Raw genomic sequence first — 17,419 nt, forward strand, 5'->3', positions numbered from 1 at the left:
GGAGTGGTATTGTGATTGAAAACTGAGAAGGGATTATTAAAGACTTTAATCAAGAATAGATACATGAGATAACCTAATTTAAATTTATTAGCATATAAGCTAGATTTTTGTGTTCATTTTCATTATTTGACTGTATATACACGAGTCACCAGTGACTGTTTTTTTCCAGAGTATGTGTAAATTTTTTATGTTGTATTTAAGAATGATAAATCTTTGGTTTTTGTCATATTTTAAAAGCTGTCATATTTTAAGCAAAACCATTAGATTTTAACAATGTTATAGGGTTTATGAATCATGATAAACAACTTTGGAATTCAGGTTTTACTTTTAGTAATCATTTAGTTTTGTTAGGCATTACATATAGGTTTTGAAATTTTTTATGAAGATCTTAATATTTTTAAAGTGAGAAAAAAGAAAATTTTATAGAAATATCTTAAGAGAAAGGTAAAAATGTTCACTTTTGGGGAAGATTTGTCTTATGTATACTCATGTAAACCTACCTCAACTTTCTGATTAGGGTAATAAGAAAAAACAAAACAAAACACTGAGTTTGTGATTCTAGGTATGTAAGAAACAGCTGCAGTCTTTTTAAAAGCATCTTGGATCTGAAAATAATTGATTTTTTTCATATTTGTTGTAATGTTCTAATAGTAATCTTTTAATAAAATGTGTACATTTGTTAGGTATTAAGTATTCTGGTTTTTAAATACTTGCACTGAATTTTATTAGTATTCTTGGCTGGTTTATTTTGGCTCTTGTCTCCTACATTTGCAACCAAATTACACTTTATATGCTAGACAAGGTTTATGCCAGCCTAATTGGTTGCTGGCATTTCTTAGCCTCACAGCTGCTGTGAATTCAGCTGCGAACTAGGAAACATATAATAGGATCCTGTTTTCAGAGACCAAAAGGCAATTGTCAATGTGTAATACTTGTTTATGACAGCTCAATACATATATTAATTCTTATGGGAAATTAAATAGCAGTGATATCAATTTAAGTAACTATCTTAACTTTAAAGATTAGAAAGTCTTGAAATATGGAATCCATGTATTTTACTTTTGTTAACTGGGGCAGAGGTGGCTTGAATTTGAGTATATTTTCTTCTGATCAGTTATGGTAGTTATTTTGTTTGTTGTATCAGAGATTGAACTCAGGGGCACTGGACCACTGAGCCATATCCCTAACCCTGTTTTGTATTTTATGTAGAGACAGGGTCTCACTGAATTGCTTAGCACCTCGTTTTTGCTGAGACTGGCTTTGAACTTACTGTCCTTTTGTCTCAGCCTCCCTTGCCCCTCCCTTGCCGTGCCTCTGGGATTACAGGAGTTGCCCAACTATAGCAGTTTTCTTATTTTAAAAAATTATTTGTCTTAATATTTGCTACCATATTTAAAAACTGAGATCTCAATTTTTCCTTCAATTTCACCATAACAAGAAGCTGAGACTTGAATCATATATAAAGATATTTTCAAAAATGAGTGAAATTTAAAATGACTTTGAAAAAAGTCTGTGATTTAAAAAAAATTATTATATATTCTTTGATTTAATAGATGATGTTTTTATAAATTACCTGTACATTTAACTCGGGGGTGAAGTTTACTTTTTGCATTAGGTTGAACTGTATGAAATGACATTTTTGTTTTTTTAAAACAGTCAAGTGTTTGAACTTAGACCTGGAGATTTTTTTTTTCTTCTGAGAATTATAGTGGTTTAATATATTTGAAAATCTTACTGGTTCTCAGCAGAAACCTGTTAGTTCCTGTTTTTAAACAATACACAGGCATGTCCCATTGAGGTCAATAAGCTGTTTCTAAAAATTAGGTAAGAAAAGATGCTGATTGGGCTCCTATTTGCGTTCATTTTAAATGGGGAAAAAATTGGAGTGCATTAGTCATGAACCCAAACTGTTTAGCCAATTTCAGAAATGTTGCTGATACTGTCATTCATGTACATATAAGTAAAATGCTGTTATGTTTGCTCAACTAGCAAAAAATAAGATCAAATTAGATGTATACGCAATAAAATCTTTTTTTTCCATTATAATTGCCTTTTTCCCCATTCCATTGTTTCTTGCAACTTTTTTTTTTTTTTTAATATTTTGGGATTCATTCAGCACTAGGCAAAACAAGGGGCTCAATAGGCATGAGAGACTGAACATTTAGGAGAAACACACCAGGTCAAAAAATAGTTTTCCATGAATATGATTAAAACTTTGTCTTAGTCTGTTGTTGTCTACTGGTATACCAGAATAACTAAGTCTGGATAACTTATACAGAAAAGAAGTTTATTTTTCTTATATTTCTATTTTTGGAGGCTAAAAGGCCAAGATTGGACAACTTCTGATGAGGTCCTCATGCTACTTCAATATGCATGGTAGAAAATCAAGGGCACGTAGATGCAAGAAGGCTAAGGAAACTGAACTATTGCTTCATAATTACCACTCTAGTGGTAACTCCTGAGAGAGTGAGAACTTCCTCCCAAAAGTTGGCATTAATCTATTCGCAAGGGTCCCACCTCCTTGACCTGACCCTCCCACTAGGCCCCTACCTCTGAATGCTGTGCTTTGAGGAATTAAGCCTCAACATGAGTTTCAGTGGGAAAAACCATATTCCCTCATAGCATTCAATCCTGGCCTCTCAAAACAATGGTCCTTCTCACATATAAAATACAGTCATTCAATTTCAGTGGTCTCAAAATCACTTCTTCTAGCCCTGTACATGTAAAATCAAGACAAGTTACCTATGACCAAAACAGAATGATGAAACAGTTATAGAGTAAAAATTCTCATTCCAGAGGGAGATTTATAGAGAAGAAGAAAAGGAGTAACCTGCCTCCAGCAAGTTTAAAACCAGCAGGGTTGACATTAAAGATTGAAGCTTCAAAATAATCTTTTGCTCCATATGCTTCTTCCTGGACACACTGGGGTGAGGGTTGGACCTCAGGGCCTCAGAAGTCCCTGTCTTCCTGAATTTGCTGGGCTCAACTCACATGACTGCTCTCTCAGATTGGAGTTGTGTGCTGGTACCTGCAACTTTCCCAGGTGTTGCATGCTGCTGGTTGCTCTACTGACCTGGGGTCCTGGCAGCCGTCCCACTCCCATAACTTTAGGAGACTCTTTGGTACCTCCTTCCTTGTGGCATGTCTCTAGCTGGGTTCTCAGGCAGTTTGATACATCCCTTGAAATCTAGGTGGAGGCTGCCATTATAGTGCTTGCATTCTGTAAATCTGTAGAATTAGCACCATATATAGATACCTTCAAGGCTCATGACCTGTGTCCTCCAGAGTGGTGGCCCAAGTTGCACTGAGGGACATTGAGCCACAGCTGGGATGCTGGGAGTACTTAGTCAAATACCTCTGAGAAGCAAGCCTTGGCATATTTGTGCAATGAAATATGCTTATTGCAGTGCAAAAGAGCTTACCATACATACTACATATACAATGTGAGTCTCAGAAAATAGTGTTGAGGGGCTGGGGAAATAGCTCAGTTGGTAAAGTGCTTGCCTTGCAAGCACAGGGCCCTGGGTTCAATCCCCAGCACCACACACACACACACACACACACACAAAAAAAAAAGAGTGTTGAGCAAAAGAAGTAAGTCTTAAAAGATTGTTAATTCAGTTATAAGTGGTGAAACATAAAAAAAAAAATAATGCCAGAGTATGATTTAATCTCAAATATCAGGGGAAAAAAGAAGAGAGGGAGATTCAGTTAGGGAGAAGGAAACATGAGGTTTTCCTTTGGGCACCATGGCATGCACCTGTAGTCCCGGTTACTCAGGAGACTGAGGCAGGAGAATTGCTTTGAGTCCACGGGTTCCAGGCCAGCCTGCAAGATAGCAAGACCCCATCTCAAAAGACCAGGCAGGGCAGGAACAACAAAAACTATTGTTTCTTAACCTGTCTGGTGTTGGAAGCACAGATGTTTGCTCTACTGTATTTTTTATTGTGGGAGCATATGATATAATTCATAATAAAATAAATTAGAGAGGGAAGATGGAATATAGGAATTTTCTCAAATGGATCAGAGAAAGGTACAGTATTGGGAAGTCCACATAGGAAGATTGTCCTAGGTCCTAGGGAAAGATGTTTCCAATCCTGATTTGTTTCTGAGCTTGTAGTTCTATATCCCTAGTAAGTCTCACTAACACTGGAATGATACTACTATTAACAGTTGAGACTTTGGTATCTTATAATACCTATGGTCCTATCATTTTCCCAGTCATCCTGCCTCCATACTTTCCTGTTTCGCTTACATATTGTTACTACATTGTGATATTTTCCTGTAAAATACCTTAAAATCTCCTTTTTTATTATTTAATATTTTTGCTAACAGGTTCTAGCTTTTGACTTTAAAAAATAAATTATACATTTTTATTACAATTAAAAAGATACTTGTAGTTTGGGGTTGTAGCCCAGTGGTAGAGGCTTGCCTAGTAGGTGTGAGGCACTGGGTGCAATCCTCAGCACCACATATAAATAAATAAAATAAAGGTGTTATGTTCATCTACAACTAAAAATATTTTTTAAAAAAAGATACATGTGTATCTCAACCGAAAACCATCTATAAAACAATTTAAAACCTTTAGTTGTATTGAAAAAAGTTGGGGGTTTTTAAAAATATTTTTAGTTGCAGATGGACACAATACCTTTATTTTATTTACTTATTGTTATGTGGTTCTGAGGATCGAACCCAGTGCCTCACACATGCTAGGCATGTGCTCTGCCATTGAACTACAACCCCAGCCCAGTTGAGTTGTTTTTAAACAACATTTTTTAGAGACATTTGTTGAAAATTAAAGTCCCATGTTATTACGAGTAGTTCTGATATTTGTAGTTATCTGATCACCTGTCAAAAAGCAACACCTAAGACTCCATTTGGTTCCAGCCATTTTATTCATTTATTAGTGGAATTTTGTATTTATTTGTTCTTATTAGATAAGTAAATTGGATGAGGCAACATGTTCTTTCTTCTGCCCTGCACAGTCTGCAGAGTTGACTCATAACTGGTAAATCAAATTCTTTTTGACTTTGTTAACTTTCTGGGTGTCTGCTTTGACAGTTGAAGTGATAGATGTTCTGATATCAAGGAGACAGTGAATGCTGGGTGCTTCTCCTTGATTTTCTTTATCCTCTTGTTTTCAATCATTCTATGTTGTCTTTGGAGGTTAAAGTATCTGAAATTATGACATATAGTCTTAATACATATTATGCTTTAATAATCTGCTTTTTTACCCTGTAGTTATTAATACACCAAATTATTCCTTCTTTCGAAGGTTGGAATACTGTAGTAGATGCTCAAGAGTAGGAAAGATATTATTAGTCTTGCTTTTCAGAATGTGCACATTTTACTCCATTCTCAGTATTGTGGTAATTCTCTTGCTGATTGCACACAGGCCCATCTGCATACTTTTTTCTTCAAAAACCTCCACTGTAACCTCTCCATTCCTGCTTTAGAGTAGTCTGGTGTTCAAACACATCTTCCTTGGACTCAGGAACTTCCTTTCTGTGATGAAACCGTATTAATGTCTTCTATTAAATCCTTTTCATTTTTCCTGATACTTTTGTTGCAGTAATCTTGTTCCTGCTAATGGTGTTACCTACTGAGTCTCAGCTCCACTATTCATACAGTGGAGATGGTGATGCAGGGCTTGATACAGCAATGGTAGCTCCTCCTAGATTGTGATAGTGATGAGGTTTTCCCCTGCATGGCTTCTTAGGGCTCTCTAGGTCCACTTTTAATTTTTACTATCAGTTAAACTCATTTTCTTTCCTACTCATATCCTTTTGCAACTGTGTAGATGCACTGCATGGACATAACTCAAAGTTCTAAAGAACTTCTCCTTTAGTTCTGGAAAGAATAAGTAACTGCTAGCATGCATTTGTTAGTAGCTTCAGGATCCTTATCTTTTGGACTGAAGTCTTGGAAGTCTCTAGCCAGCAACAGAGCTTGGTATGGGTAATTTGGCATGTTGATTTAAGTCTCGTACAGGACTCATAGTGGGCAGTCTTTGCTGCAAGGCTCCCAAGACTTTGATGGATCTACATCTAGGTCTGAGGATTTTTCTACTCAGTCTTGCTGCTTCTTAGCTTTGCTTTCATAGGTTTCAGATCTGCATCATGGTCTGAAAGTTTTCTGTGCCTAATCTTTTTTCTTCTTCCTCTTGTGCTCTTGTCTCAGTTCTCAGGGGCTATAACTGACACATAACCACTTTTGGTTATTTACCTAATTTCTTCTCTCCAAATCAAATTGTAATAAGAATTATTTGATTTCTTTTTAAGCGTCTTCCTTTTGATTCCTCCCAATAATTTTGTGGTTTATCATCTCCCTATCTCTAATACTTTCTTCTTGTAATGTCCATTTACCTCAGTATGTGGCACTATTTACTCTCTTGCTTTTCACATTTAAGTCCTTCACCTGAGATGGGTCCCCCTACCCCAGAATTACTCTAAGGAGATGAATGAGGTCACAACTTATGAGGTATCAGGTTATGTAGGGCTTTTGTATAGATCATTAAAAAGCCATTGATTTGTTTACTCTGAGTTGGGGAACTATTAGAAGGTTCTGAGCAAAGGAATAATATAATATGAATTAGTTTTTAACCAGGAATGTTTTGTTTGATGTGTGGAGAACAGATTGAAGGACAGAATATTTGGAAACAGGTTGGGAGAAATTATAGTAGTACAAGAAAAAGATAGGGAATTTAACTTTCCTTACTAAGTTAAACATTTCCAAATCACCTTCATTTACATTCCAACAATAAGACCCATTCCTCTATATCTTAAGTGCTAAGCATTATTAATCTTAAAGTTAAATTCTAATACATTTGTTTTATATAATACGAGGCAGATGTTTGAATTAATAGGTCTGTTTACACATATATAATCATGAAGAGATAACCACTAAATTGTACTTGAAAAGTAGCATCAGTGTATTAATTGTGGTTACATCCTTAATATTTGAATTATTACAAGATTATTTATTCTGCATATTTTTATATAAACATAGAAAAAGGTAGTGATTGACAGAAATGTCATACATACTACTTAATCATGTTTTTACAATGCCACCATTATCTTTTAAGATATCATATTCCTTAATATAATACAATGATGTCTTATTTGTTTTTAGATATTTAAAGAGATACAAATTATTTTAAGGTAAATTCTAGAGACCCCAAGGGTTTATTTTTCTGTACTTATTAATAGGTAAGATGCTCAACCTGTTAAGTTGGAGAAAAATTGAGTGCATTTATAATATCCTGTTTCTATATATGGAAAGACTGGTGTAGGAAAAGTAAGGAGGATAGATTTAGAGGCAACGTGTAGAAGAGGACATTTTAGATTAGTATTTCCCAGCCTTTTTTGACTCAAATTCCCTTTCTCTTTAAAAATTTCATCACAGTAAAATTGCATATACAGTGTTGCACAGTGTACGATGTGTTTTTTAAGTGAAAATATTTTTTAATAGTATTAAAAATTAACTTTTGCATTTCTGTGTCCCAGTTATTTTTGACATGTAGTCAGGAAACTTTCTAATGATTAAAGCTGTTTAACAGTATGAAATCCTAGGCATTCAGGGTCACTACATAACTCTTTAGCAGATATACTGAAAATAAAGTGTTTTTTCTCATTCAGTATCCCTAGTTCTGCATTTAGCAAGTAACAGATGATTTTATGACCTTGTGGACAAAACCCATCCCCAATCCTGAGAGTCTGTGGAACTCCCTTGTAAGAAAGACAGCATAGTGTGTGTAAAATTGCATATTATAATATGACAACATTTAAGAATACCATTATTCGTTGCTTTAAAAGTGTACATTTTATTCCTGCTTAGGCCGAATACACCAAGCAATGGTAACATCTTTAAACGAAGATAATGAAAGCGTAACTGTTGAATGGATAGAAAATGGAGATACGAAAGGGAAAGAGGTATGATCACTGGGTTAAATTTTATTTCTAGTCCTGCTATCAAGATTCTTAATGTAGCTGGGCATGGTAGCACATACCTATAATCCCAGCAACTCCAGAAGCTGAGGCAGGAGGATCACAAGGACTGGGGGTGTAACTCGGTGGTAAACCGCCCCTGAGTTAATGTCCAATACCACCAAAAAATAAAAAAAATCCTGAATGTGAAATAAAACAAAAATATATTATTTTTATGTAGCACATGTATTCTTTATCATTTCATAAAAACTGTCAAATGATTAAATTTTTTCACTCAAAACTAGGTTTTTCTTACATATCTTATATGATTGCACATATCCTGTTAATTATTAGATAAAAATTTATTATTTGTAACCCAGCTCACAAAATTTCAAAATTGCCGTAAGTTAATTATGTTGTTTTGTTGGTCACTGTGCTAGTAGCAGTTCACATAATCAATAGTATATATGCAGAGACTCTGGAGGCTGAAGCAGGAGAACCACGTTAGAGGCCAGCCTCAGCAACTTAGCAAAGACCCTAAGCAACTTAGACCCTGTCTCAAAAATAAGGGCTGGGGTTGTGGTGAGTACACAGTCAGATATATGGTCATATGGGTGATAGTGTTAAAAAATTACACATAACCTAAGTGGCCATCAGTACCTATTAAATAAATTATGAAAATATAATTGAATATTTAAATAAAATGTTTTTTGAGATACTTAAAACATGAATTATTCTAAACAATCTAGTTTGCAAAGCAATGCTACTCATGTTGAAATAATTTGTTTACTGTGTATAAATCATTTGAAAAAGAAAAGGTTAATTATCAAAATAGCTTCTTATAACATGTGTGTTTTAAACAGATTGATCTGGAGAGCATCTTTTCACTTAACCCCGACCTTGTACCTGATGAAGAAATTGAACCCAGTCCAGAAATACCTCCACCTTCAACATCTTCAGCCAAAGTAAACAAAATTGTAAAGGTTAGTGATGAAAATTTATAACAGGGAGTATATGTATATGTGTGTGTCTTCAGGTCTGCAATTGGTAGACTGTGAGTATGTTTTAAAAGTATTAATTGACTTTTTTAAAAAAGTTCCTTCCATCATTCACATCATCCACATCCATGGAAAACACACACTTTCATGGATTGGATTTGTCTAATTCACAGTTCTGATAATCATTAGATAAGTGCAAAGAAATTCCTTGCCTAATTAGGATTTTTTCTGAGACTAATAGCTTCAAAGAACATTGAAGTCAAAACCATTTGTGTTTGTTGAATGAATAAACACATATGACTTTGACAAAAATAACTTTATTATGAGTAATGAATACCTACCCTAATAGTCTTATGAAGTTGATTCTGCTACTTATATTAAAGTAAGATAACCCCATTCACAATAGTTTAAAAAAAAATACTTGGGAATCAATCTAACAAAAGAGGTGAAAGACTTCTACAGTAAAAACTACAGAACACTAAAGAAAGAAATTAAAGAAAACTTAGACGATGTAAAGATCTCCCACGTTCTTGGACAGGCAGAATTAATATTGTCAAAATGGCCATACTACCAAAAGTGCTGTACAAATTCAATGCAATTCCAAATAAAATCCCAATGATGTACCGCATAGAAATACAGAAAGCAATCATGAAATTCATTTGGAAGAATAAGAGATCCAGAATAGCTAAAGCAATCCTTAGCAGGAAGAGCAAAGCAGGAGGTATCACAATGTCAGATCTTCAGCTATACTACAGAGCAATAATAACAAAAATGGCATGGCACTGGCACCAAAGCAGACAGGTAGACCAATGGTACAGAATAGAGGACACAGAGACAAACATACATAAATAACAGTTATCTCATACTAGACAGAGGTGCCAAAAACATACAATGGAGAAAAGATAGCCTGTTCAACAAATGATGCTGGGAAAACTGGAAGTCCATATGCAGCAAAACGAAATTAAACCCCTATCTCTCACCCTGCACAAAACTCAACTCTAAATGGTTCAAGGATGTAGGAATTAGACCAGAGACCCTGCACCAAATAGAAGAAAAAATAGATCCAAATCTTGTCGACTTAGGATCAGACTTCCTTAACATGATTCCCACAGCACAAGAAATAAAAGCAGGAATCAATAAATGGAATAGATTCAAACTAAAAAACGTTTTCTTAGCAAAAGAAACAGTCAACAATGCGAAGAGAGAGCCTACAGAGTGGGAGAAAGTCTTTGCCACACACACTTCATATAGAGCACTGATCTCCAGAATTTATAAAGAACTCAAAAAACTTTACACCAATAATACAAATAGCTCAATTAATAAATGGCCTAAGGAAATGAGCAGACACTTCACAGAAGAGCTACAAGCAATCAATAGATATATGAAAAAGTGTTCAACATCTCTGTAATAAGAGAAATGCAAATCAAAACTACCCTCTTGGGCTGGGGAGATAGCTCAGTAGGTAGAGTGCTTGCCTTGCAAGCACAAGGCCCTGGGTTCTATCCTCAGCACCACAAAAACAAACAAACAAACAAAAAAAAAAACAAAAAAAAAACCTACCCTCTTACCCCAATCAGAATGACTATTATCAAGGTTTCAAGCAACAATAGGTATTGGCAAGGATGTGAGGAAAAAGGTATACTCATACATTGGGGATGGGGTTGCAAATTGGTATAGCCTCTCTGGAAAGCAGTGTGGAGATTCCTTAGAAAACTTGGAATGGAACCACCATTTGACCCAGCTGTCCCAGTCCTGGCCTATACCCAAGGGACTTAAACTCAGCATACTATATCAGTGTTCATAGTAGCTCAGCTAGATTGTAGAACCAAACTTAGTGCCCTTTAATAGATGAATGGATAAAGAAACTGTGGTGCATATACACAATGGAATATTATTCAGCCATAAAAAAGAGTAAAATGACATTTGCAGGTAAATGGATGGAGCTGGAGAATATCATGCTAAGTGAAATAAACCAATCCCAAAAAACCAAAGGCCAATTGATTTCTCTGATAAGTGGATGATCATACATAATGGGGGAGTGTGTAAAGGAAGAATGGAAGAAGGATGGATTATGTAGAAGGAAATGAGGGATTGGGAGGGGCGGGGGGAAGGAAAGATAATAGAATGAGACAAACATCATTACCCTTTGTACATGTATGATTACACAAATGGTGTGACTCTACTTCATATACAACCAGAGAAATGAAAGTTTTACTCCATTTGTATACAATGAATCAAAAATAATAAAGATGAGAAATGATAGGAGCATAACTTAAACTTCTTGTGTATTATCTGTGAAGATAAACTTTAAAACCATGATATATCCTTCCTAGCAATTTATCTTCCTAGCAGTTTATAAAAGCTAAAAGCACATTACTTTCAGTATGACTAAAAATAATTCCTCTTCCATTCCCTCACTCCATTACTGTTAAAACTTGGTATGAAAATACAACATTTTTTAAAATCACATTGTCTTGCAAATATTATTGAATCTGCAGTTCTTTGTATTTAATTTTTAAAAGGCATTTATTGATTTTATTTTTATGTTTTTATCTATATTGTGCAGGTACTGGACTGGACAGAATACAAAGATAAATGTGACATGGCTTTCAGCCTATAGGAACTCAATATTTTAGAGAGGACATACATAAACATCCAAGTATAGTATGGTAGAGACAATAATAGCAACAAAGCATTCTGCTTTGTAAACTTTGCATATGAAACATAAGTCATAGCTTAAGCTTATTGAAAGTCACTGTGTAGAGGTCATTAATTTCCACTTCTAAATGAACTGTTTTTCATATTCAACTTAAATCTTGGAGGATCTTTCTTGGTATATCATTAGCAACCTTTGTTTACCATTAGCATCATCTGGAAAATTTTTAGATAGTTTCTGGGCCCCACTCTGAGAGATTCAGTTTTATTTAAAGGAGGTCCTAACTAGCATTGCTGTCCTTCAAATAGTATCCATCTCATCTGAATATGCAGCCAGGATTGAGTACAGTTGTATTATTTGATACTTTTTGAAATGAATTAAAGGAAGTCTTCAATAAATAAGTAATAGAATCAAAAGTTTTTTCCCCTTAATCTATGCAGTATCCAAGTTATCAAAACTTGTAAGTAAACCTTTTAAGGGTAATCAACAAACATATTTCATAGTATTTCAGTATTTAATTTTAACAAGGGGCTCTAAGCTATCTAAAGCTAGTGTTTTATTAATTGTCCCTGATACCCAAAATTGAACTTACTGATTCCCAGAATCCAAAATACTTAAATATCTGAAAGTTTATGGGAAACATGATACCACAAATGGAAAATTTCATACCTGATCTTGTGTGATGAGTCACAGTCAACATGCAGTTCCACCAAAAATATTGTATGAAATTACTTTGATCTATGTGTATTGTATATAAAGTGTATATGAAATATAAATGAATTTGATGTATAGACTTGGTTCCCCTCACCAAGGTATCTCTTTATGTAGTAGTAGATATTCAGAAATATGAAGAAATTTGAAACACTTCTGTCTCAAGTTTTAGGATAAGGGGTACTCAACCTCCACATAGTTTTGGCAAGATAACATTGTAACAATGTTACCTAACCTCTCTACCTCAGTTCCATGTCTATAAGATGGGAAGAGCAATAATAATGACTTTATAGGTTTGTGTAAAATCAAGTGAATTAATACATATATAAAGTCCTAAGAGCAGTGCCTTGCTCATGTTAATTCCCTAATAATTTGGGAGTGTTGATGGAAAGGAATATTTCATATATGGGAACTTGAATATTGATAATCATAAGAATTCATTATAGGTTTTCTCCATTTAGTTTTACATTACTGTTTGCATAGTTTGATTCTGTTAAAAGAAGCTGACATCTTAATCTGTATCTGAGAAGTGAAGAGAAAAAAATATAATGAACATCTTTTTTTATAGAATCGACGAACTGTGGCATCTATTAAGAATGACCCTCCTCCAAGAGATAATAGAGGTAAAGTAAAATTTTGTCTCTTAATCCTGCCTATTGACCATTTAGTAAGGACTTGGCAAGGTAAATAAAAAACAAATATTACCTTGATATTATTCATTTAAAGTTTGCATGGCGTTTGTTTTTGTCTCCTGCCCCCCTTTCTTCTTGGTGCTGGGGTTGAACCTAGGGTCTCACACATATATGTGTCTAATTTTAAAGTTGGTTCTTTCCTGATTTCCTAATATAATAATGTCAATAATATTTTTAATAAGATTTAAAGGATGTAATGAATAAAAACCCCATGAAATATATGATTTTGTAGTCATCGCAATAATTTTACAAATTTGGGCTGGAGTTATAGCTCAGTGGTAGAGCGCTTGCCTAGCATGCACTAGCATGAGGCAGTGGATTGGATTCTCAGCACCGCATATAAATACATAAATAAAATAAAGGTCCATTGATATCTAAAAATATATTAAAAAATAATAATTTTGCAAAATTGAGGAGAGCATTATAAGAAAGAAGGAATGGGGAAGGAGTCAGCTGATTTTGATGATTAAAATGTTTATGTTAATTACTGGCTAAGAGGTTTCTACAAAGTATAATGGTTAGCATGGGAGTTAGTAGAAGAAAAATCTGAGCAGGTGTAAATTGTAGTTAAATTTAAGTCTTTCATATGCTCTCAGACAGGAAATGAAAAGCATAATTAATTTCATTTCTACCGTTCAGCAGTTTTGAATGACTATTTGTGATAGTTACTGTATATGTGCATACTGGGATAGCATGGGCCAGAGTATCAGAAGAGAGGTAGAGGGGAAAGTCCTTTTAAACATTATCCTTTGAGTTTTGTGAAAATTTATATTTCTTTGTAAAATGTGCTTTTTGTACTTAATTTCATGTTCCTTTTTACTTTTTAATTCAAAACAATAAAACGTTTAAAATTTATATTTTGTACACATATTTAAGGGAAGTTCCTTTGTAGTCTGAAATGTTGACATGGAGAGGTTTGCACATACTTTCAAAACAATTATTAAAAAATCAAATTTGCCTTTGGTTTTTATGTAAATTATTCAGATTGAATTTTATAACTAAAATTACATTGGTGGAAGCTGCTTTGCACATTATTAATTTGAAAAAATTTTTTTAGCAGTGTCAGTTTATTGAACATAAGTCATTATTTTATATTGTTTATACCCATAAGTAGAAAACTTCAATAATTTGCTAAATGTAACATTTAAGAATCAGGGTTTTTGTTGTTTGTTTGTTTGTTTTGTATGTTTATTTTACGAAAGTTAGCTTTTAATAATTTTTTGTTCTGAATTTAAAATTTCTTTTATTTATAGTGGTTGGTTCTGCACGTGCACGGCCTAGTCAACTTCCTGAACAGTCTTCCTCTGCACAACAGAATGGTAGTGTTTCAGATATATCTCCAGTTCAAGCTGCAAAAAAGGAATTTGGACCTCCTTGTATGTAAATCAGTATCAAGGATCAGTCATTTTTGGCATACATGTTTTCTCTCTTGGTCATTCTTATAAGTTCCCAAATGGTAAAGTCTATTTATAAGCTTAATTGCAGATTTCATTTTACCACTCTAGAAATTGAATTTTTTTTTTTTTTACAACTTTAGTCTGTTAATGGGATTTTTAAATGTATATTTTATAGAAATTTTATAAGTGAGATTATAACAGTTTCTTCAATTGCTTTGAATATACAATTCTGGCTGAATGATAACGTGTCAAGGCCTTGAAGGAGAAAGTCTTATGCTTCTCAGTACTTTCAATTGAAAGATCTGTGATTTTTAACCAAGAGATGACATGTATCAATATGTTTGAGTCATTTTTCTTGACTCTGTTTTGTATTTTGTCCTGTTCCTAGCATTGTTAAAGCAGCTCATAATTAAAACTCTCATAGGTGTTATTGGCATTGCATGCCTTGTCATTATGTATATTTTTTTTCTATGTGATGAGATTATTCATAATTTTCTGTAAGTACAGTATTCTAAAAAGAAAACTATACTTCTGCAGCTCATCTTTTTCTTTCAGCACGTAGAAAATCTAATTGTGTGAAAGAAGTGGAAAAACTACAAGAAAAACGAGAAAAAAGGAGATTGCAACAGCAAGAACTTAGAGAAAAAAGAGCCCAGGTTTGTAACAGACACATATTTTGTTTCCAGCCAAAGATTAAACTATATCAGTGAAAGTGATTGACTTGTGAAAAAATAATAGAGTTGTTCATTTTAGATATTTAGAATGTTCCTTAAACTGATATTAAGGAATAATACAAGCTTTTGTGATAATAAATTGCCATAACAGATTTTTATTCTGCTGAATTCTAATGTGTATGTTACATTGACTACTAATGGTCTTTTGATTTTAAGAAGATCTACAAATACATTTGAAAAAATAACCCAAGAAGGTACATGATTGTACTATAAATTTCATTATTGATTTTCCATGGTTAAGTTCTCTATGGCATAGTGAAATGAGTTAAACTTGGTGTTTCAATTTATTCTAAGTATTGAGAATGAGTCTCTACTTGTGTCCTTTTTGTCCTTCAAACAGTACTAAAACTTTTTAATAGCAATGGAGGAAACTGGTCTTTTATCCCATTATAGGTCTTTGTGTTAGAAATTTTGTTGTTAAACCTGTAACTCTTCTATTGTGCTTGTTTATATCTATTGTAGTCTTAAGAATTTGTTTCCTACAAAAAACACCAGGTTGTTTATTTAGTAGTATTTTCAAATGATATTAGATTGTCAGTTCATATATTGTGTTGTAAAATTGAGAACCCAGTACAATATTCAACTTGAATAAATCGCCTTATGCCTGAAAATTACCTGAGAATATCTAGTTGAATTTTGAAATAAATATGCAAAACAGATAGTTACTGATACTTAGCAGAGATGCCACCTGGTGTTTTCTTTGTATACTTCATAATATGTTTGTATTTCTCTGTTCGTTTTTAACTTCACATTCTTTTTCGCAGTTGACATAGTTGGTATTATTTTCCTAGAAGGTTAAATGAAAGTGGGTTTCAATAACAGTTCCAAAATTTACATTCAAAGCAAATCTGAATATGGTATGTGAAAAAAATATCTGACTTAAATATTCAGTCATTTATTATTCATGGTGAAGAGTGGCTGTTGACTTGCTGTTTGTAAAAATCTGAACTTTTGCCATTTTGAAGCAAAAAGGTAAATCATGGGTAGCATTTGATGATTTGTTTAAAAAAAATTATCTTAGCTTTTGGTTCTTTTTAAGTTTATGTCCTGTTGCTTTTCAGCTGTTTTATAATGTCTTAAGAGTTTTTTTAAAAATTATTTTTAAAGACTCAACAAATATAGGACATGAATCTAAATGAATTCATATTCCACTTTGCTGAAATACTAGATGAATCACTTGGAAGAATTTGAATCTCTTAGAAGAAGAATTTGAATCTAAGTATGAGTTTTTCTAGTATTTCAACTTTAGAGTCTTTGTCATTGTTTTTTTATTGTGTGCTATTTTTTTTCTCCAATTTGTAGGATTAAGTATATAACATGATTTTTGGCATATAGCTAAAGGTGATTTTAAGGAGGATTCTTTGGAGTTAAAAAGGATGTATGCTTACTAATAGAATTGTATTTTTACTATGGAAGTGATCGGAATGTAATAAACCTGAACTCTGAAACTATCAGATCACATTTGTGGTTTAAGTTTGGTCTTAGTTATGACAAATGATACTCTTAATTGAAATTTTTAAACCATGTAACATATTTAACAAATACAGCATTATTATAATAAATGGCAAATTATTTGTCTTCTGATAGGATGTTGATGCTACAAATCCAAATTATGAAATTATGTGTATGATCAGAGACTTTAGAGGAAGTTTGGATTATAGACCATTAACAACAGCCGATCCCGTAAGATTCTTTTGTTTTAAACTATTGTTGTGGGACTGTTTGTGCTATCAATAAAAAAAGTGTATTGATAACTGCTAAGTTCATATTATATTTAGCTAAATGATTTTTCCTTATGGGGGCTCATATTCCCATATTTTAAGAAGAAAATAAAAAAATCTACTTTTCTGTTCATCTCCCATAATTTTAAGTACTAGTGGTGCTGCCCATAGATATGTCCTTTTTCAAAGAGAAGCCTGTCTTTGGAAGGCAGAGCAATAGTTGATGTAGTGACATAAGAAGAATCGGTTTCCTTCTGACCATCACTTGTATGTTGGTTTCATTTATAAGCTTATTTTCTCTTTGGCTTAGACTGTAGAGTCCACCCTCATTCCATTTTATTATTTGTTATTTTAAAATAAACATTATTCTGACTTCAACAGTAAATGATGGTTGTTGAGGGACTGTAGTGGAACCAAAAATCCTGTAGCCGGGCGTGGTGGTGCACACCTGTAATCCTAGCAGCTCAGGAGGCTGAGACAGGAGGATTGCGAGTTCAAAGCCAGCCTCAGCAATGGTGAGGTGCTAAGCAACTCAATGAGACCCTGTCTCTAAATAAAATACAAAATAGGGCTGGGGATGTGGCT

At 33.6% G+C, this 17,419-nt stretch overlaps 1 protein-coding gene across 4 annotated transcripts in view; it reads left to right on the top strand.

Annotated features, from left to right (window-relative positions):
* Positions 1–17,419, top strand: part of Kif2a (kinesin family member 2A) — a 56,932-nt gene that overhangs the window by 17,988 nt on the left and 21,525 nt on the right. For 2 of the 4 annotated variants that reach the window (XM_047555127.1, XM_047555129.1), the window contains exons 2-7: positions 7,837–7,931; positions 8,789–8,908; positions 12,859–12,913; positions 14,236–14,358; positions 14,935–15,035; positions 16,701–16,796. In XM_047555127.1, coding sequence (XP_047411083.1) covers positions 7,837–7,931; positions 8,789–8,908; positions 12,859–12,913; positions 14,236–14,358; positions 14,935–15,035; positions 16,701–16,796 — 590 coding nt within the window. The remainder of the gene's footprint in view (positions 1–7,836; positions 7,932–8,788; positions 8,909–12,858; positions 12,914–14,235; positions 14,359–14,934; positions 15,036–16,700; positions 16,797–17,419) is intronic. The other 2 variants (XM_047555128.1, XM_047555130.1) reach the window with 1 other exon arrangement.

This window comes from Sciurus carolinensis, chromosome 6, assembly GCF_902686445.1.
Source record: "Sciurus carolinensis chromosome 6, mSciCar1.2, whole genome shotgun sequence".
Lineage (NCBI taxonomy): Eukaryota > Metazoa > Chordata > Mammalia > Rodentia > Sciuridae > Sciurus > Sciurus carolinensis.